General features: G+C 41.4%; 3 protein-coding genes across 6 annotated transcripts; all 3 read right to left on the reverse strand.

Moving 5' to 3' along the window:
- Nucleotides 1-1,735: 1,735 nt before the first annotated feature.
- sec31b (SEC31 homolog B, COPII coat complex component) lies at nucleotides 1,736-14,791 on the reverse strand. 4 transcript variants are annotated; one of them, XM_085762068.1, is made up of 26 exons: nucleotides 14,650-14,791; nucleotides 13,185-13,432; nucleotides 12,318-12,513; nucleotides 12,131-12,226; nucleotides 11,592-11,732; nucleotides 11,204-11,346; nucleotides 11,008-11,107; nucleotides 10,730-10,891; nucleotides 10,306-10,458; nucleotides 9,979-10,209; nucleotides 9,796-9,870; nucleotides 9,606-9,698; nucleotides 9,390-9,507; nucleotides 9,120-9,298; nucleotides 8,902-9,028; nucleotides 8,577-8,722; nucleotides 8,081-8,254; nucleotides 7,824-7,976; nucleotides 7,251-7,443; nucleotides 6,200-6,595; nucleotides 5,984-6,022; nucleotides 5,175-5,233; nucleotides 4,374-4,499; nucleotides 4,148-4,267; nucleotides 3,952-4,023; nucleotides 1,736-3,276 (listed from the first exon to the last, which is right to left on the reverse strand). In XM_085762068.1, exons 2-26 carry the CDS (start codon nucleotides 13,385-13,387, stop codon nucleotides 3,097-3,099), a joined length of 3,675 nt encoding a protein of 1,224 aa, XP_085618194.1. In that variant the 5' UTR covers nucleotides 13,388-13,432; nucleotides 14,650-14,791; the 3' UTR covers nucleotides 1,736-3,096. The 4 variants fall into 4 exon arrangements, with proteins under 4 accessions (XP_085618194.1, XP_085618195.1, XP_085618196.1 ...); XM_085762069.1 differs by having other exon boundaries at nucleotides 13,185-13,413; nucleotides 14,650-14,788; XM_085762070.1 differs by lacking the exon at nucleotides 5,984-6,022.
- Nucleotides 14,792-15,371: 580 nt separating this feature from the next.
- On the reverse strand, nucleotides 15,372-17,945 carry ndufb8 (NADH:ubiquinone oxidoreductase subunit B8). Its single transcript, XM_085761240.1, has 5 exons — nucleotides 17,833-17,945; nucleotides 17,452-17,578; nucleotides 16,997-17,096; nucleotides 16,298-16,453; nucleotides 15,372-15,539 (listed from the first exon to the last, which is right to left on the reverse strand). Exons 1-5 carry the CDS (start codon nucleotides 17,921-17,923, stop codon nucleotides 15,447-15,449), a joined length of 567 nt encoding a protein of 188 aa, XP_085617366.1. The 5' UTR covers nucleotides 17,924-17,945; the 3' UTR covers nucleotides 15,372-15,446.
- A 723-nt stretch (nucleotides 17,946-18,668) lies between these two features.
- gpx9 (glutathione peroxidase 9) lies at nucleotides 18,669-20,658 on the reverse strand. Its single transcript, XM_085761241.1, has 5 exons — nucleotides 20,411-20,658; nucleotides 20,199-20,292; nucleotides 19,270-19,400; nucleotides 19,031-19,161; nucleotides 18,669-18,943 (listed from the first exon to the last, which is right to left on the reverse strand). The coding sequence occupies exons 1-5, from the start codon at nucleotides 20,540-20,542 to the stop codon at nucleotides 18,886-18,888; spliced, it is 546 nt and encodes a 181-aa protein (XP_085617367.1). The 5' UTR covers nucleotides 20,543-20,658; the 3' UTR covers nucleotides 18,669-18,885.
- Nucleotides 20,659-20,907: the final 249 nt, after the last annotated feature.

Here is a 20,907-nt window from a genome sequence, read left to right on the forward strand (position 1 = left end):
TGATGTCAAATGCAAGGAGTGCACCACTGTTACAACCTACCCCACTACCGGGGTAGCCATGCAAATTCAAATGCAATGTCAGGGAGTGAGTGCACACATGATATCAATCACATACTAACTCTAATGTTATCCCCTATTGGTGAAAGTGATGCTGTAGCCTGTTACAACCTTCACCTTGTTACGAAATAATCAATTCTATAAATCTCTTCTGTACATATGCTCAAATTCTTGCTGGATTTTTTTCCCCAGCATTCAGATTATGGGTTTATAAAGGTTATTTTACGTATCAAAACTAGTTGTTTTTTTCCTGAATAACTTAACATGCTCTAAATCTACTTTTGCTTCTTCATAGAAAGGTGCAGGAAACACTTATATGTTACAGATGAACAGATGTAGAGTTTATTTTATTACATCTGTCATTAATAATTTGCTAAATTCTGCATAGTCAGTAACTGCCTTGAAAGCCAGTAAATGTTTACAGGTCATGGATGAATGTCTCCTGGCAGGATGGCTCACCGGCATGGATGTATTATATTGGTCTTATAATAGATCCATGGTCACTAGTCACAACTGTATTGAACTGGTCTGGTGCACATGCAGGTACTGAGTTACATTTGGGACATTGCAGCTTTGTGAAACAATGAGCCGACTCGTATACAGCGTGACTCAGGAGGCTGCTGTGCTGTGGTGTGATGATGACTGCCGAAGTTGAATTATATACCACCATCACCCCAGGCTGACATGACATCAGGGTTACTGCAGGTCAGAATCCCCAAAAAAACATTCACGCCACGCAGCTCACAGCGTCTGACTCAAACCGACCAATCAGCAGCCAGGATGTGACTTATGATCCTCCAGGACCAATAAGGTGAAAGGCGCGTGAACCACCTGTGCCAGCTTGCAAACTTTTTACTATTTCACACAGTCTCTCTGGACCTGACAGTGAGAGAATGAAGGCAGTGAGTCAAGAAAGACAACACCACGGAAATGAGTCGGAAATGCACATTCACATGTGGTGCATTCACGTGCTTTTGGTGAAAATAGGGAAGAAGTAGCAGCAGTTAAAGCGGCTTACTGTAGGTGTAGAAAACTATATGATAACTGCTGGGCGCAGCGTTGTGTGTGGCAAGCAACAGCAGAGAAGATAAGACAAAAGCTGTATTTCCTCTGGTCAATAAAAAAAGTGCATTTTAAAGAGCGCCATCTACTGGTCAAAGTGGAAAGAAGAGGAGGAACATTTCCTAAAAGGCAGGCAGGCAGGCAGATAGATAGGGATACAAGTTTGTCTGTTATTTTCTTATGTGTTTTTGCCACTGTTATATGTTATATTACTGGTAGCTCTCCCTAAAAATAATAAGTTATGTTCAAATACAAATCTTTTGAATATTTTCAACCTATGTTTGATTTTTTGTTTGTGCGTAAAAATTCAAAGTAATTACAGCTTTCAAATTTTAGTATATATAGAGAGATATTATATTGGAAATAACATATACACATTAGTTATGTAAAGTCACATATCAATACATCTTTACACTTCCTAAAGTATCATGAATAAAAGTGAAAAATAAAATAAAAGGCTTTAATGTAAACCCCTTATTTGGCATAGGTTTTCCTGGAGGACATGCAAAACTAAAAAAAACAAAAACACACCAATATGCTACTGAGAAAAAAATATATACATCAAAATGCGATCAAAAGTAAATCAATATGTGATGAAAAAAGCAATCAAAGCTCATGTCCATCGAAGAGGAAGTTTATTTGAAAAAGATACCGAAATGAGTAAAGTAAGCAACATGGATTGTATAAATATCTGTGCAACCAAAATGAGCACACTGAGGCACTTTACTGCCTTCTGCTGCCATGATACACCATAACTATCCAGCTTTTGTTTATGTCCAGCTACAAACCTCAGAATATCATGTGTTTGTTTTTGTTTTCATTTACAGTTCATTTAGGTTGTATTTTGATCTAATCTAAGACATTCAGAGTTACAAAAAAAAAGTTAAGATGTAGAGTGGGTAGAAGGAAGATTAAGAGCATCTTCAACAGAGAGGGAGCGGCGGCGACGGTGTTAATTCATTTTCAGTTCCGACATAAATTAATGTAACTTCTGTCTCTGAGCTGCCATGTGAACTCAGCAGTCAGTGAAGGGGTTAACGTGGGAAACATGCACACTCCAACAAGTCTGAGGAAAAAAAAATCATTATCATTTACATTCAGTCATTCACACAAGCTATTAAGAAGTACCAGTGCTATTAGTTAGGGCTTAGATTAACATAGGATGAGAGAGAGAGAAAAAAAACAACAACCAGCAACTTGACAATCACTGTGTGACATCTTTCTGCAGTGCTTTGGCCCAAAACCCCTCATGGCACAATGAACTGGACACGACCAGGTGAAGAGAACAATCAGTACTTATGATACAGTGTGTTTTCATATAAATGCTTTTTGATGCTTGTTATGCAATGATATACTCGCTCTGTAAAAACAATATGAGTGTCAGTCCGTTTCCCCCTCTCATACAAAGTAGAGAAGACAGTTGGAAAAAAAGGTGCAACTCAAATTTTATTCACCCCTCCACCTCGGATCGGATGAATACGTTTGCAGTCCCAGATGTTTTGTTTCTGCAGCTGTTAGCACTGCATGCGTTCGATTGCAAAACCTGTTGACTACAACAGGAGTGCGAGGGGAAATGTGCACTGGTGCGGAGAGAAATGTGGACTATGAAAAATGCGCCTACTTGTATAAACACCGCCTGGATTCGACTTTTGCACCGCTTGCTTCGTTATATTACACCAACTGTTGAATTTACACAGAATCACAACTTTCAGAATACATTCATCTTATTTGTAAAATTACCACAGCAACATTAAACAAATCTCTACAAAAAAGAAAATCCACCTCACTGCCCCACGTCAGTCGAGTTCCTCTGGGGGAAAGAACATGTATGGAGTGATGAAGATCACAATCTGCAATATCATCGGTAATTGATCTCATTATCAAAGCACATCATCAGGTCAAAAAAGAAATAAATACATATATAACAATATGATAACACTTAAGTCTGATTGGTGGAGGGGGAGGGGGGGGGCGGGGTTAGACACCCAGCTTGTTGGCAATGGTCATGACCACTTTGAGGATGGGCATGAAGGCGGAGATCTCGCTGAAGTTGCTGCTGCTGACCACCTGCGTGTGGACCTCCAGGCCACGCTGGTAGTTCTGGCTCGCCACGCAGCGGCCGATCTCGTGGAGCCCGTTCAGGATGTTGTGAGAGAGCTGAGAGATAAAATCATGATGTTAGCGAGCAGCAGGCAGCCGATGTTGAAATGGCTCACGCAACTTCCTCAAGCGTCTATCAGGCGTCTGTCTGAGCAACACGGTTTTGCTTTTGTGGTTTATGATTGTAATTGGCAGAAAACAAGTACAATCAACCTGCTAACCTGAATGAGACGTATCCTCATGTCGATGTTAATGTAGTTACTGGATGATGGTTCAAACAACTGCATCATTTTTTAAATATGTAGCTAAAAAAATGAATTATTATATTGCATTTTCTCCAAAAAACAATGATAATAATAATGTATGGAAACACAAGAAGTTTTCATTTAGTCATGCAGATAGTTTTGTTTCTATCTGTCCAAGTTTAGAGGTATCTCTCTTTGAGATTTCTGCATCCACAAAATAAATGGAGCTGAGGAGAATTACTTTTATAATGCAAAAATTGTAAAATAAAACTCAACTTTCAGCCATTTTCAAGGTTTTATAACTTGGGTAAATCAAGCCTTTAGGGTTGAAATCGTCACTGCACGTTGGCACCGAGCAGAAGAGATTCGTTGAAGTCATATACCATAATTTAATTTAATTACAGAGGACAAATCAAGACTCAATTAAAAAGAGTGGGGACGCTTTTTTAAAGTGCGACAACCTTGCTTGAATGTAATAATTCCTTACCGACTGCTCCCTCAGCTTGTCATACAGGAAGCCCAAACGTTTGGCTGCATCATCAAGTTTCCGTTTTGTTTGCTGAAATCAAAAAAATTTGGTCTTTTGATATTTCATTCAACTTCATTTGTCTTTAAAAATCAACATAAGCTTTGATACAAGGAGAAAAATCTCCATGGTGCCTCAGACAGGCAGCAATACTTACGGGGTCTCCTGCTGCTAGCTGGCAGCGCTGCACCAGGCTGTCAAAGGTGGATTTGAGGACCATGTGTTCAGCTGGGATTTCCTTCTGCTCCACCCTCTCTGCCGGCAGCTGCTGGAGGAGCTGAGCAAAACAAGGACACATATATACGAGGTGCTGACATGTTTGTCGTGCAAGAGATGCTCCTGAGAATTCACCTTCACCAACGGTTTCCTTGTCACACACAAACCTGCACGTTGGGCTCCTGCGGGGCTCCGGGGGGGACTTGGGCGTGGTCGTGAGCCTGAGGAGCCTCCACTGGGAATCCCATGACAGGGGCTGTGATGGGGGCTGGTGGAGTGTAGTTATCAGGGATCTGTGTATAGACAACAGCAACACACAATCAGACCATGAAAGAGAGGTTACAATGAATAAACTGAGACATATTAATAAAGTCACACCAGATTTTTTTTCACTCGAACCTTTAGCAGGTAGAGCACAGTGGGTTTATGTGAGTTTTTTTTTACTGAATACATCTGTATTCTGCAGCAGACAATCAGATTAATGGGAGCAACAACAGTTCTCTAAGGGTTTGTGATTAGACACAAACCCCCTTTTAAATTAAATGTAGAAATTTAATACGTTGTTGAACTAAAAGATTTATTAGTGGAGCTTTAAGAATGAATGATAACCTAAATTATTCAAGTGCACTCCAGATGGGATAAATTATTAAATATTAACTTTTCCCAGCATATCCACAAAGCAGAGCGGAAATCCCTCCTGACAGGTCAGACAAAAAAGTTCAGGTACAACTATCTAAGAGGATATTCCAGATGATGTGTTTGATGTCCTCAGGTATTTGCATTAATTCCTTACTAAATTAAGTACTTTTCAGGGTGAGGAGATCCCTGGATATATTTTTTTAAACACAGTATTTGCTGGTTTAGTGAAGCTTGATTTGAACACTAAATGATGGAAATTTTGCAAGATTATTATTCTAATTTTGCAGATTTTGCTAATTAAATGTTGCACAGACAGTGATGAGGAATACCTTCTTCTTCCTGGGTCCACCTCGCACTGCTGGTGGGTCGTTCCAGCCTTCCTGAGGTCCTACATCAGAAGAGGAGAGAGGGTCAGACAGAAACTAGTAGCTTTTTTTCCCCATGTGGTCACACTAAAGCAGCCACTGTAGCAAGATTGTCTACATGAAACAATCTCTTAGAGCCAAGATTAGTAACAGTGAGAACATGACATTAGTCCATAGACATCAGCAGCTTATGCAAAAAACAAAACAGCATATACTGAAACATGATCGGGCAGCGTTACTATAGCTAATCAGCCAATAAAGCAACAATATCTCAAAAACATCATAAGCATTGTGAGCTCGAAGGTATGGGACTTAAATTGCAATTTGTCCTATAAATAAATGACTGGATGTTATGTTGAAACGGTTGATATTGTGAGAGCAAAAATGAAGCATGTCTCAATTCAAGCCTGAAAACAAATGCAAAAGTTGATCAAATTGTGGTAGGAAATGCTGTTATGTTATATTCTCAGTAGCATATTGGTGTCAGATTGGTACTGATGATGTCAGAGCATCTGCCCTGCTGGAAACCACTTTTGTTTACTATGCTTTGTTTCCCATAAGTCGCTACATTTCCCCTGAAATGTATGGCAGCACAAGCAAAACACCACCAAACACACACTGAGTGAAAAATATGTCAAATCCTATGATCCAAGACAAGGCTGTAACACAATGCTGGGATATTGTGCTGCACTGTATTGTAAAGTGCAGGTGCATTTTTAATATCACTCAGTGTATGTTTCAATGCACTCTGAGTCCATATCCAACCCTGTCACCTTGATTGTCACACTGGGAATTCAGCCACGGAAAATATCCTGCAAGTCAAATAAGGAGTGACAGCTGAATAGAAGTGAATCAGCAGAATCCAGCTAATGCTGTGCAGATCTGTCACCATCAAGAAATATTTGGGTAAATGTTGTGGAAAAAAGGGAAATGACCTGAATATATAACTATGATCACTTGACCCAAAGGGGGACTAATATGGCGTTTACCTGTAGGCGGAGGAGCGACAGCAGGGGCCTGGAACGGCTTCACAGCAGGAGCTCCGGGGCCTCCCTGTGGATACCCTGACCCAAAGGGAGAGTAGAGAGCAGATGCCATTGGCGGTGCCGGCCCCTGGTTGTGAAGACCCCCCGGGTTCATGGGAACCGGGGCTCCGGGCTGAGAGCTGGGCGGCATCGGGCCTGATAGAGAGGTAGACGGCATGAAGCCCGTTGGCGGCACCCCGGGGCTGGGCATGGGGGGCAGACCTCCGGGGGTTGATGATGAAGGCGGGAGCGGAGGTCCTGATAAACTAGCAGCCGGCATAGAAGGACCTGGAGGAGGGAAGGCTGAGGGTCCACCCATGGACATGGGCGGAGGCTGGAATGGCTGATGAGGAAGGAAGCCTGGGAAGAGACACAGATAAGTATCATTACATCAAATAAAACCAGAACTTAAAGTGATATTTCAACATTTTGGCAAATTGGCCCATTGCCATAATCCCTATAGTTTTAGGAGTAGGTTTGTTACCTTTAATTGTCGGTGCAAGCGATTTTTAGAACGGCGGGGCAGAGCTGTGAGCTGCTCAGAGCTACGGCAAATGGGATTTTCTTGGCTTCCCTCATCAAACAAACAATCCAACAACTCCAAAACTCTCTCGTTGACAAGTTGTGACCGGCACATTCACCACGCTATGAGATGATAATGGAACGTTACGAGACAGAGTTGTTTTAGAGGTAAGGCCTCGAAAACAACTCTGTCTCGTTCCGTTCCGTTATTATCTCATAGCGTGGTGAATGCGCAGGTCACAACTTGTCCACCAGAGCGTTCTGGAGTTGTTGGATTGTGAATTGGTGAGTTTAATGAGGGAAACCAAGAAATCCCATTAGCCTCCGTAGCTCTGAGCAGCTCACAGCTCTGCTCCACCGTTCTAAAAATAGCTTACACCGACAATTAAAGGTAATGAACCTACTCCTAAAACTATAGGGATTATGGCAATGGGCCAATTTGCCAAAATGTTGAACTATTCCTTTAAATCATTTTTAGCACAAATAGTCAAACCTGGAGCTGGAGCAGGATGTTGCGGGTACGAAGGCCTCATGCCAGGGCGGGACGCACTGGGCGGCAGGACATGAGAAGAGGGGGGCAGACCAGGCCCGGTGCTGGCTGGAGGAGCTTGTGGGGTAAAAACTGACGGCATAGGAGGCTGCGGTTGTGGAGCCACCTGAGAAGGTGCAGAGGGCTGGTACTGGCTCTAAGGGTGGGAGAAAAATAACAATCAACCTAATGGTCTCTATGTTTTAAAGAGAAGTTTAAACTTTGATGCTTTTGATTGATAGTACAGGTTCATCTCAATAAATTAGAATATCACGGAAAAGTCAATTTCCAGTAGTTCAAGTCAAATAGGCCAGCATTTCCATATTAAAAATGCTTTTTTTAATTGGTCTTTTGTAATGTTGAAATTTTTTGAGACACTGAATTTTAGGTCTTCATTGAATGTAAACTTGAAATGTTTCATTTTGTGTGTAATGGATCTCTATACTGTATTAGTTTAACTTTTTTAATTGAATTATAGACATAAATAAACTTTTCCATACTATTCTAATTTGTTGAGATGCACCTGTAGATCTGTACCATAATTTGTGCTTTTGGTGCAACAGTCTGAGGAGCAGGAGCAGGCTTGGCCGTTGACGCGTTGCCTCTGCTGAAGGAGTTTGGAGGCTGCTGTCCAACGGTAGCCTCTCCCTGAGCGTGGAACAGCCTGTCTCTCAGCATCATGATCCCAGGCTGGGGAGACAAAATGGCACAAATACACACAAAAAGGTTGCTTATTACAATCTAAAGGGGATGTTGAGGATGTTTGCACAGCAGCTCTCCGATCTGGTTCTCACTTGGTCTGAGTTATCAGGCAGGTAGGTCATGGCGGTGGCCAGGCTGCCCTCTGCAGCAAGTATGCCGGCGTAGCTGGAGAGCTTCTCGGCCAGGATGGAGCTCTGGACCGCCACCTCGCTGTTGCGGAGGCGTTCGATCGACTTGCGTAACATCATCACTTTCTCCACCAGATCCTGCAAGATAGAGATCACAAAACACTGCAACTGCTGCATTCCTCGTTTCTTTTCCATGTGAGCCACAACGGGGTAGAGACAATGAAACAAAATCTGTTGCAGGTTTTTCAACTTGTTACAACAGATTTGTACATGTCAGGACAATTCTTGACATACAGTTCACACAATTATTTATTCTAAAGGGGCAGAAAAAAAAGTCTTTTTACGAGTGTTATATTCAGCTTCTGCCAAACTTGTCCACTGGTGCAAGACGCACTTGTGTTGCTGAGCTATAATTTGCTTTATTGCTACAGCCAAGACCGAACCATTCAAAGGATTGTACCTCCAAACCAAGAGGGGAGGAGCAGTCTCTGTGCAAGGCCCAGCACTCCACCAGCTTCTCGACGTTCCCGGAGCAGATGTAGCACAGACAGGCCTGCAGGCAGCGCTTCTCCGTCCCCTCGCGCTCCAACCGGCCTCCCAGAGTATCTGTTGAGATTCACATAATGAAGTCATGTTAAAGAAAGGAGGGGGCAGCATGAGAGCAGAGAGGATAAGTACAGACAGAAATGTTATTCAGCAGGTAAAACAAGTACATCGGAAAAAAAAAGGTACAGTTCTCCTGTGCAATGAGGCAAGTCAGGACATGAGCATTTTGATCTACTTACCGCAGAGACGAGCAAAGTCTTCGGGGTGAGCGTAGGTCAGGAGAGCAGCGAGAGCCTCCTTCCAGTTGTCCAACTCACAGCTTTGCACGATGTCTTTCCAGTTCTGGGTCACCACTGATGATATGAGCTAAAGCCAAAGAGGAACTGAATTAACTAAACAAATTCAATGAAACGAATGAATCTTTGAAAGGCGTCGCCATTAATGTGAATTCTCTGACCATGGAGATGCTGTTCTTTTGGTTGCTTAGGTATTTTTGCTGAGTTTTCTTGAGCAGCTCCTCTCCTCCGCTGATGGACAGCAGAATGGCCTCAGCGTAGCGGCCGTCGTTCAGACACAGGTCCACAGCTCCCTCGAAGTTACCAACCAGCAGCGCCTGGCTTATCAACCCGTCGGTGTCTTAATAAAAGAAAGAGACGCTCATTAGCCCAGTCTCATAAACTGGAGCTAAAGTTGCAATGACATAAGAAACCTTTTTCTTTTTTTTTACCGCATGAAACGGGGATCTGGAAGTTGGCGTTGTCCTTCGGGGTCTGACTGAAGAAATCCGCAGGTGAAACCGAGCCGGATGTCCTGGCATCACCTACTGCAGTTACATCATCAGATCTCTAGAAATACAACAAAGATTAATGGGAAAGTGAAGAGGAGCTGCAAACGACGACCTGAAAGACTGGAAAATCGTTGTTTTGTGTGCAGACTTGCTGACCTCAGTGGAGAGCCGCTGCATCTTTTCTGCCAGATCTTTGGCATCTACTCCATGTCCGTTGGGTTGAAAACTCTTCCCCAGGCATTTTGAAATCTGAGTAAAACACATTTAAACATATTTTAGTGACATAATGATGATGATAATGATGATTCGCATGTAATTGCTGCAGTGGTAAGCGTGCTCAGAATACCTTTCTTTCCAATTCATCTTTGCTGAAACCCAAAAGTCGGAGGAATTTAATGCGAGCTTCGTCCTCAAAATTAACCTGGAAGCAGAAATTCGTTTTAGAATAAGTTTAGAGAACGACAGCACGACGCTGACGGACCAGACTTAATGCTACGTCTGAATACGGGTGCGTGAGGAAGGAACCCACCAGAAGGAACTTCCATATGTCCTGCTCAGCGTCTGACTTGGCGCTCTGAATCTTGGCCTGGCAGTAGTTGTTGAAGGAACCCGACTGCAGCGCCGCCTGCAGCTCCCTGGAGCGCTGGAGGAACTCGGTCTCCGTGGTAACCTGGCTCACAAACACTTGTCTAGGGACGGGCTGGGGGCTCTGCACGGGAGGCAGCTTGGGATTCTCAAAGGTTATCAACTTCCCACCGAACTGAGAGATAAAAAAAAACAAACAGATCAGTCGTGAAGGGAACGATTTAACCTTGGAAGTTAACTTGATGATGACGTGTTTAAATGTTGAGCTTACAGCAAACGACGCCCCCACTGGCCTGCGAACCCACTTAGGTGGCTTCTTCAGAGGGGGAACTATGGTGTCCTGCACTGTGGGGGTAGGAACTTGCAGGGGAGGCAGCACCTGCCCTGTGCCAAAGGGATCCATTGTATCAAATGAGGAGGATATCTGTTTAACAAAATGTAAAAACGATTAAAAATAAGCAACAACATGGAAAAATATGAAATAATTAATTAAGAATTAGATCAACAAAAGTATATCTGATGGTTTTCTTCTAGAAACTAAACAATTATTCACTTCAGTAATAAAATATTTCAATGTTCTCTCATAGTTCCCCATCAGTCACTTCAGACTAGCACCACCTTGTGGCCAAACAAAGCAGCTCACACCCCAAGGTCCTTGGATTTGAATGCACCACATCAAACAGAGCTGCCTCTACCTTATCAGCTGTGCTTTGCTGCTGAGCCTTCAAGCTCCCTCCCATCACAGAGTAGACGGTAATTTTCCCATCAAACGATGCCGTTGAAAGCAAAGCCGGATTCCTGGGGCACCACTGGACGTCAAAACACCACTGGTTCGTTGTTGGAAGCTCGTAAATGACCTAAAAATGAGGGAAAGGACACATTTGAAATCAAGGGCATCGCCGTCAAGTCACACTAATGAGCCGAGGTAACCGAAAGGTCACATGGCTGCAGTAATTAACGCCATGTAGCCTACCTCTCCGGTGTTTGGATTCCAGCAGAGGATCCGGTTGTCTTTTGCGCTGCTCAGCAGGAGCTCAGCGTCAGCTTGGCTCCAGGATATGGACAGAATTCCCCTGTAGGAAAATACAACAGGAGCTAAATAAGGTATATCCGGCAAGACAAACAAACAGCAGCAGGAGTACAAACACACAAATTTTCTAAAGCTTCACCTCGTGTGGTTTTCTAGGACTTTAAGAGGCGAGGTGGCAAAACGGAGGTCCCACATCTGGATGACGGGCAGCCGGTCATCTTCAGAGGCCAGCACCAACTGGGTGGCCACATCTGGGTGCCAGAGCATTCCTGAGCAGTGCATCTGTAATCACACAATGGATGAGAATGAATGAATGAAAAAGATCCTCAAAATGAATGCTATTTCTTAAACATTCAAGACAACAATTGATACAGAGCTATTGTTTTGTAATTTGACTGGACAGTGGTCACATTGTGTGTTGATTGCTGTGCGCACTGTGTAAGAAGAACGGTGGTGAAATGTGGTGAATGGTCTTATTAATCCAGGACAGATAGAGATTTGTTGTTCAAAGTTTTAAAGCCACCGACCCTGTTGCTGTGGTCACTGATCTTGATGATGGGTTCATTCTTCCTCAGGTCCCACACGACTGCTTTCCCACTGGGGTTGGCAGAGGCCAGGATGTGCTGAACCTGTCTGTTCCAGGACACGACACTGATGTCTTCAGCAGGCTGAAAAGAACAAGACGGAAGTAAAAAAAACTTCCGAGATCATGCTAGTTTGAGCAAACCCTAATATTCAAAGTATTTTAGTCTGTGCCATTTAAATATTGATTTAAATCAAGTTTTAGAAACTAATGAGAGAGGCTTGCATGAAACTTTTAGGAAGAAAATATAGCTCCTTCATTATCTAACAGCAATTCCATACACAACAGCACATGAAAGGGAAACTACAAACTAAACTGTCACTTTCAGACATGAAACTACAAATAAAGAAACACAGCTCTCTCTCTTGGGAACTGTGGTTTCTATTTTTAGCAAAAATAAATGGGGCCAGATCAAAATTTGTCGACTCATTCCTTGCGACAGACAATTGTGATCTTCATCAACCTGTGATCTCATGCACACACCTGTGACTTTGCTCCTGGTGTCATTGGACTGGTTAAGTTGTTTAGATCCCAGATGTATATCTCTGAATCATTTGCTCCTGATGCGAGGAGATTATTCTGAAGGAAGAAGTAGTCAATAGGATTAATAAATGAGTTCTACAGAGCCAGGAAAGAGAAGAACTTCTGTATAGGACAGAGGCGAATTTACCTGAAAAGGGTTGAAATCGAGGGCTCGGACGGGTCCTGTGTGTTTGTCAGACTGTCCCACGACTGCGTCTGCTCCAGAGTTCATTATTTCCTCTGGGTTATATACAGTCAATGCGCCATTTTCACTGCCAGCAACCACTCTCCCACCGGTACCATCTGCTCCCATTCCAAAGTTCACCCATACAATACTGTGCAACCTATTGTATTGAAGAAATATAATAAGTTATTAAGACCAAATGACTCACAGCAAAAAAGGTTTTCAAATAGCTTCAGACACTGCACACAACCTACAGTCTCCTACCCTCAGGCCTGAGATACAGATCCCTCACTTTTAAAACTAAAGAGCCATGACAAGTTTCGTACCATCATCGATCAGACTACTGAACAGCTGACCTGGTCTGGCTTGTGTGTGCTAGCTAGGGTGTGTGTGTGTGTGTGTGTGTGTGTGTGTGTGTGTGTGTGTGTGTGTGTGTGTGTCCTTCTCTTTTTAACATTTGTTTTGCATTTTTAACATTTGTATTTATCTATATGTATTTATCTGCTTATTTATCTTGTTTTTGCACTGACGCTTTTCCACAAATTAAGTTCCTAACAGAAAAATAATGTTCTTTGAATTGAATTGAATTGCTGATCCTGAAGAGCTGAAGCAGATGTTTCAAACTAGTTGCATGATTTCTACTTCTGGACTGATTGATTCTGTTCAGCTAACATCAAAGATGAACCATACTGTATAAAAAGGGAGAAATCACATTTTACCCAAACTTTCCAAAGTGAACAATTAACAGATGCAAGACTTTATATGTTTGATATGGACACACACATTAGGTGAACTGTGGTTTACAACAATGTTTTCACTTCTCCAGATTACCTGTTTGAGGTCGGTAAAGACCCCTTTAGCTGCATGTCCAGAGAGGGGTCAGAAAAATCCATCTCAAATATCTCCAGGGCAGCTGTGGTGTTGAAAGAGGCATCGAGCTGTTGTGCTGATGTTCCTAAGGCCAAGTAGATGGGATGGTGTCCTGCAGGACTCCACGCCTGGTGGGCAGTCCTCTGGATCTCCTTCAGTCTCATCTTCCTCTGATTACAAGTTTCAAGTCCTGGACAGACGATCGGACACTAATGTATCAAGGTAAAATATTTCTTGGCATTAGGAGGGTCAAATAGTGATGAGTAAATACAGCACTGAACTTCGCTCTAAGTTTGTGAGTCAAATAAAAAGGGGTGTTACACACAGTGATCAAAAGAGGGGGAAAAAGCCTTTACACTCTTTTTTCACATTTACAAAACCTGTACTTACTGTCATGTAAAGCAAAATACCAGTTTCAATTTGCATTAGTCCATTCTGACAGCAATACAGACAAACAAGTAAATCTCTTAAAAGCATCAACATTTATACTTATTAAACATGAACATTGATAACAGACAAGAGTGACTGTTAAAGACAGTTTTACTGCAGCATTTTTTGACATAGACATTCCTGCATTTACTCGAATAGTTTTTAACAATTTGCACATATTCTATGTTGACCTAGCCCATATTTGATAAATCAAAGAGATGTGGCTTTTGATTTAGACCTGGCCTCTCATGTGGTGCAGACGGGAGGAGAAACCTTTTCACAAGGTTTCACAAATCATACTGTGAGTTTCAATCCTCATCAAAGCTTTTCACTTAGTATCGTCACTGGAGTATCTCTGAACTGGACAATTAAAGGCTTCACAAACCTCTACATTTTCCTACTTTTGGCTCAACTTGCCTGTAACAGGGAGTCACCCTTTACTGTCAGCCCAACTCTGACTATTTCCTGAAAAAGTGGCTAGCGGTAACTCACCTAAACGTTTTCCCCAGGTAGCTATCGATTGACACAACAAACTGTCTGTAATGCCAGTGTTTCATGTTAACCTCGCATTTGTAGATTTCGCAGAAAATCGGCGATTTGCCTGCATTAAATTGTAGTCGAGCCACTTTGTAAAGCTTGTATATCGCAAAGCTATCCGTCACGGCTACAAGCACACAGTTACCATTAGCATCTTTTAAGATAGTGCACAGGTTGACTGCTGGTTTTACCTGTCACTTTATTAGTTTGAAGTTATACCTCAGTTTCTGTTACATGCTTTGGTATTGGGATAATGTCACATAATATTGCTAGAAGCCGGATAACATGACATTTCCCCCCCCCAGCCATTTAATCCCAGACTATAACCGTAGCCGAGCATGCTAGTTAACAGCCACCACCCTTCTTGTATTCATATTCAAAAGAAATATATTTACATCAGGCGAATTCAAACCCAGAAAATATAGAATAAAAACGACATATGAATTTAAAAATAACTCACGTCAACTGTTTATTACAGCCTGACAGTCCGCATCCACATCAAGCTTGGACGCTACTTAGTAAGAGCTAACAGCTTAGCCACAGGCTGAGCCCGACCAAAGTGCTGTGCTGTGTTGTCACTGCGCTACGGTGGCCCGCACAGACCATTTCTCAAGTGGCCGGAGGTAACCCCCGTGCCGCAGCTTAACCCCACCAAAGATAAAACTACCTGTAGTGAAGCTATTTTATCTGTGGAAGCCCATTTCTTTCTTTCTAATAACTCAAAATAATGCATTAGTATCTCATTGAGATACATTCTCAAAATGAGATACTACGTCAAAAAAATAATGAGATACTTTCTCAAAATAATGTCATAACATTATTTAGTCAAAATACTGAGATCAATCTCAAAATAATTAGTTAGTATCTCATTATTTTTTAAATACTCTCTCAAAATGAAATACCAAGTCAAAATAATGAGGTACTTTCTCAAAATAATGAAATACTTTCTTAAAATAATATGTTTGTATTGCTTTCTCAAAATAATGAGATATTAAGTCAAAAATAATGAGATAATATCTTAAGATATTAAGTCAAAATATAATAAAGTATCTCATTTTGAGTTACAGCATTTACTTTTTTTCCCATCAAGTGGCAGAAATGGGCTTCCACACTTATCTGTGAGAGGTCAGAAACTCTTTATATTACTTCCACATACAAAAAAGAAACAGACACTCCGAACGATTTAACTGTTAACATTAGTTTTTATTCTTGACAGGGAAATATAGTATATACACAAGTAGAACCAGTTTTCAATGGTTAGATTTCGTAATTTTTGACTTCCTCTGGTTGTTTCTCAGGGTCACCTCCTTTCTCCAAGTACAGGTTGTTGTAGGGATACTGTTTAGGAGCCTGGGAAATAAAAAGACATGCATTAATGAAAATATTATCTTTCACAACTAAACATTTTCTCTGTTGATACGATAAATACTCAAATTATTCAACACATGTTGACTTAACAGTTTTTTATTTTAAAAGTCATCCTGGCATTGTAACCACATTACTAAACAGATGTACAGGTGTCCTGAAAGTTTATCATGGACATTCTCCAACTTGCAGGAAATAATTACCTCCCAAATAGCCATTTTGTTATTAATCACACTCCATTGGTTCAGTTTTCCATGATGTCTGGAAAACTTTGTAAGTCTATGTTTTGAAATACTTGCAGAAACTGAGAAACAAAGGAATGATATTTCCTACCTACTGAATATTCTGCTATATCTAAAAACATGTTGTGAACGGCTCCTACTGCTGCACACATGCACAAAAAAGTACGACAACATAGCAGTATCATCACTTGTATAATAACACAGCTGTATAGTAAAAATATGCACCTTTAAAAATACTATACACATTGCATTTCCATATTAACAAGATTAAACTTATTCTACATTTTTCTCAGAGTTTATTTGATTACTCACAATTCAGAACTTGAATGATCAAAAAACACAGAGAATGTAAAAAGAAAAAGAAAGCATACAATCTTAGGTCTAAAAAAGGAAAAAGAGCAAGCTATTTAGATGCTTTCACCTATTTTTGTGTGGCCTAAATCCTATTTTAATCATTTCCCAAGCCAGCATAGTGCGCTTGAGGCCTTGATCTGTACTTACAACAGGTTGGTAGGCTGGCATCTTCTCCCCAAGGTAGAACAGGGCCAGCATGAGGCCAAGGAAACCAAACAGATGCTTGCACATCGTGGACCACGACACAGGGCTGGGAGATGTATCCACACGGTTCCTGATGAACATGTCGAAATTCCAGTGCATCTGAACACATAGAGAGAGCAATCACTGATTAAAGAGTCGTCATACTGTAATATCCATTTATTTTGAAATAAATGATCATTTTACAGTGGTCCTGCCTTATGTAGAGAAAATAACGCTTCTGTGAATTCAAGCACTCTCGGCAATATTATAGTACAGAGGACTGATACTGTCTGGCTGACAGTGGATTTTTGAAGCAAGTACCAATATTAACATTTGAGAGTTTAAGTTTATTGCTGACAAACTTCAGTGAAACATGTCAGAGTGGGCAAGAGGAAACACATGCCCATGTTGAAAACTGAGACGTTTCACAGATTACATGTTGCAAATTTGAGTTTTTTCTTCTTCTTTTTACTTATCACCTATCATATACAACAACAATGCATGGCCTGCATCCATTACCACCTCAAGGTAAGGACCCATCTGCAGTGTGTATGTGTATGGCATTGTTTATCAATATCTACACTGCCCCCGAAAAATACGTTGTGCTGTGCTAAAATGAATAATCTCAGATGATCTCGATGAATAAAGTCATCAGTATCTTACCGGCTCTCCCCAGTTCCTCCTCAGGTCAGGATGGTCCCACTTATACCAAGGGTCTCTTTCATGCTGAGATCTATCTGGCAGCTTTGGATAGTCACCATATCTACAAAGACATAACGACAGCAAATGATTAGCTTTACAATAATTAAAGGAACAGACTGCTCATGGTGGTGGAGCAGGTCTGTTCCTAGTTTCATCTAATTATAGGTCACATACCTTACACACCTAACACAGTATAGCACATTATAGATTAACTCAGTCACATAATCTTATCATGTCAGCATATCAAGTGGATGATATGTTTAGAGGCATGTTTCAGAGTTAAACCTATAATCTGCTATATTTTCCTACACTACCACCATCCTTAATGCTGCAGCAGTGCATCCTGTACACATTGCCTTTTTGCTGGTGGCACTGATTACCATGCATGACAGACTTTTTCCAAATTTAAAGCTCACCCCTCTCCTTTGTCAGCATACGGTTCATAGTCCTCAACCCTCATGTTGTACTTCTTTGCTGCAGCGGCTTTCTCCTCTGGGGTCGTCGGGAATGGACCGGGCAGACCATCCTTTGACACACCAGAGGCTGAAAAAACACAAACAAATTATTTAGTACACATGTGAATTAATAAGTCATAGTTATGAAATCTTAACGCGAATAAAACGGAGAAACAACAATGTTATTCTGGCCGCTTCAACTCTCATTCAGAGTATCGCACAACAAGCTAGCATTAGCATGTCAAGGTTACGTCCACTCGAGGCTGTAAACTTTAATTTTGACACACTTCTCCACATATATTAATCACGCCACGCACTGAAAAATGATAACACTGTGCAGACCTGCTCTGCTTCCCGAAAGAAGAGCTGAAACACCGGGCCCTCTCGCCTTAGACACAGCTAAGGCCAACTGTCGGAAACCAACACCAGCCATGTTTACTGGCTGGCTGCCGTCTGACAGAGGAAGAAATGCGCATGCGCAAGAGTGAAAGTACGGGTAGACATAAGGACCAATTTTATTTTGATTGTCCTCCTATCATACGCGTATGTATTAAGTGTGAATAATGGATAACATACATTTGCTGGGTTTTTTGGGGTATTTAGAATCAGTTATTACAGGTGACAAGCCAATGCGTGTGAGGATCATGAATGAAAGGAAATGAATATTTGCTTTGCAAGTTGATTTACAGTGTGCGCCCCTACATTTTCTGATTGCACTCCTTAAATTTTAAGTTAGGGGCCAATGTGCTCCTAGTAAAAGTAAGAAAAAGTTAGTCTGGGGCCCTGGCCTATAGATAAGCGTTTGAAATTATGAATTTAAAAAGATTATCATTAGGCTACAAAACGCATTAGCAGTGTAAACAATCAGATCTCTCGGGTGACTTTATTTCAAATATGACACAAAAATTGATGGAAGAAAAGTGAAAGCATTATTACAGCTTTGTGTGTTCTGTTCTGTGTCTCATTTCTCCAGTTAATCATCTCAGTACCCTCAGATTTTTCTTTTGACCTTTTGAAGGATGCTGAGGTTGGTTCATATTTATCTTTTAAGAACATTTGTTGATAGTTTTTAGTAGGATTTTGAATTAAGGACTTTAAATGACACCTCTACTTAAGTAAAGGCTTTCAATATGCTACAATGATATATTAATATCAGGTGTGACAACAAAAACCACTACTTGATGGTTATACTTTTACAGTCTTTTATTTATTTTGAGGATAAGATCCCATCTCATTAGTGAAAACTCCTCCCGTGGCTGAAGGGAACGTTTCTCAGAGTGAGTGCACTGAAGCTCCGAGTCCTGTTCTTCTTCGCATCAGATCCAGCTCAGGTGCACATGTGCATTTTCTGGGGGATCATCACTCTGCCACCGGTGGTACACTGAAGAGACGCAATCACAGAAGTTCTGCTATGTCCTGCTCCACTTTCTCCATGGGGCAGTGAAGGTCATACCTGCAGGAAAAAAGGAAAACAGAGGAATTATAGATAGGCTATACCCAAAATGGAGTGTCTTTTGATTATTTTGGTCCATAACGTTACCTTTTGAAGGGTATGCCATCTGCTCCAATGAGAAACCTCTCGAAATTCCACCGAATGTCATTGACATTGAGCGGTGACCAGTAGAATTTCTTCATATCTCCAATCACAGGGTTCACAAAGGGCAAAGATTCCTGGGGTGAAACAGAAAGGAGAGATGCAACAGCTGCATTTCTGATGACAAAAAAAATGCAATGTGACCCAAAATATCATCCATCAGTCTAATAAATAAAATACGCTACCTTTAAAAAGGTGAATAGAGGCTCCTCATTCAATCCATTCACCTCAACCTTGGCAAAGACAGGAAACTTTGGCACAAACCCTCCACCAGGTCTCACATACTTCAGAATATTGAGGGTTTCATGATTGACCTCTGTCAAAAAAAAAAGTGAAATAAAGTTTTTACTTACGTGTTGTGTAACAAAAACTATAATGGTTACATGATATCATACAACTTGTTAAATGCATGTGAGCTTGTAAACCAGGTGTTCAGATGCTTAAGGGAATAGTTCACTCAAAATTGGAAATTTCACTCATTATCTACTCACTCTAATGTCGACTAAGGGCTGGGAGAAGTTTCAGAGTTATCCGTGGCTTCTCTGGGTTTCAAATGGATACCAACTGTCTTTGTAACAAAAAGACACACCAAAAAACATCCAAATACCTCCATAGTGCTCGTATGTAATGTCCGTCTTGTATTGAAGTCTCAACATGAGAAATTGTTCCGACCCAGAGAAGCCACGGATAACTCTGAAACTTCTCCCAGCCCTTAGTCGACATGAGGGTGAGTAGATAATGAGTGCAATTTGAATTTTGGGTGAACTATTCTTTTAAGTTCACATAAAAGCATCAGTGTAAATACATTCACTTATAAAGGTATTCAAAATCGTTCTCAAAAGAAAAGTGTCAGTATATACTTCAAATATAATGTAGAAAATTGGCTTGAGACTCAAGAGACTCCTGCTGTTTCATCACATAAACAACTCTTTGCTACTGCAGGTGGATCTAGTTTACCTAGGCTACTGTATATACTTTAGTTCCAAAGATCACAAATGAAGAGCACAAATTGACTTTTTGGTGGAACTGCTGCAACGGTCAAGTGTTTTTCCAGATACCAGCAGGTCAATGTACAGTCATGTGTGTGTCAGAGGCCTCGGTGTAGCCTACCTACCAGGTGACTGAAGACCAAACTGGTTGCAGGAAAAGCCCAAGACGGTAAAGCCGAGGTCGCCAAACATTTCCATCAGTGCATTCAGTCGGTGGTACTGAGGAAGCATGGAACACAAAATCAAAATGCCTCCAATAAAAATGACAGCACGGGTTATGTGTTATGAGATTATATGATCAGGATGCAATCAATCAGGTGCTCTCCTCGATTATTACCTCCTCTATTGTTGACCCTCAGAAGGTGGCAACATTGACGATGAGAAGCACCTTCCCCCTGTAGCTACCGAGCGGAACCGGCTGTCCATCCAGGGTCTCAGCAGAGAAATCATAGACTGATTTATTCGCCATGCTGGTACTCTAGCTTGTGTAAGGGACTGTAGTCAGTCAAGAATGAGTATTCACTCAGCTATCCTGTTGGCTCATCTCATTCACCGAGACATAACTCATGGGTCAGCAATTGTTCAGCATGACTGATCACATTGTTCCTGTGGGCAGAGGTGAGGTGAGCTGGCAGGGTGGTCAGTTGTTTCAACACATGTACACCAGGAAGAGTAGTAGTTAAAATGGTGACAGTTGATTGGGATTTGGTAATTATTTAAATTATACATGAAATTTCCTGCATTATTTTGCTGCAAAAAAAATTCTCCACACAACTGACATACAAAACGTCTAATCTAATGTAGCCTATAGGAATACACCCCTCTGTTTCTTTA

Source organism: Trachurus japonicus, chromosome 19 (genome assembly GCF_045865225.1).
Source record: "Trachurus japonicus isolate A0001 chromosome 19, Traja_1.0".
Classification (NCBI taxonomy): domain Eukaryota; kingdom Metazoa; phylum Chordata; class Actinopteri; order Carangiformes; family Carangidae; genus Trachurus; species Trachurus japonicus.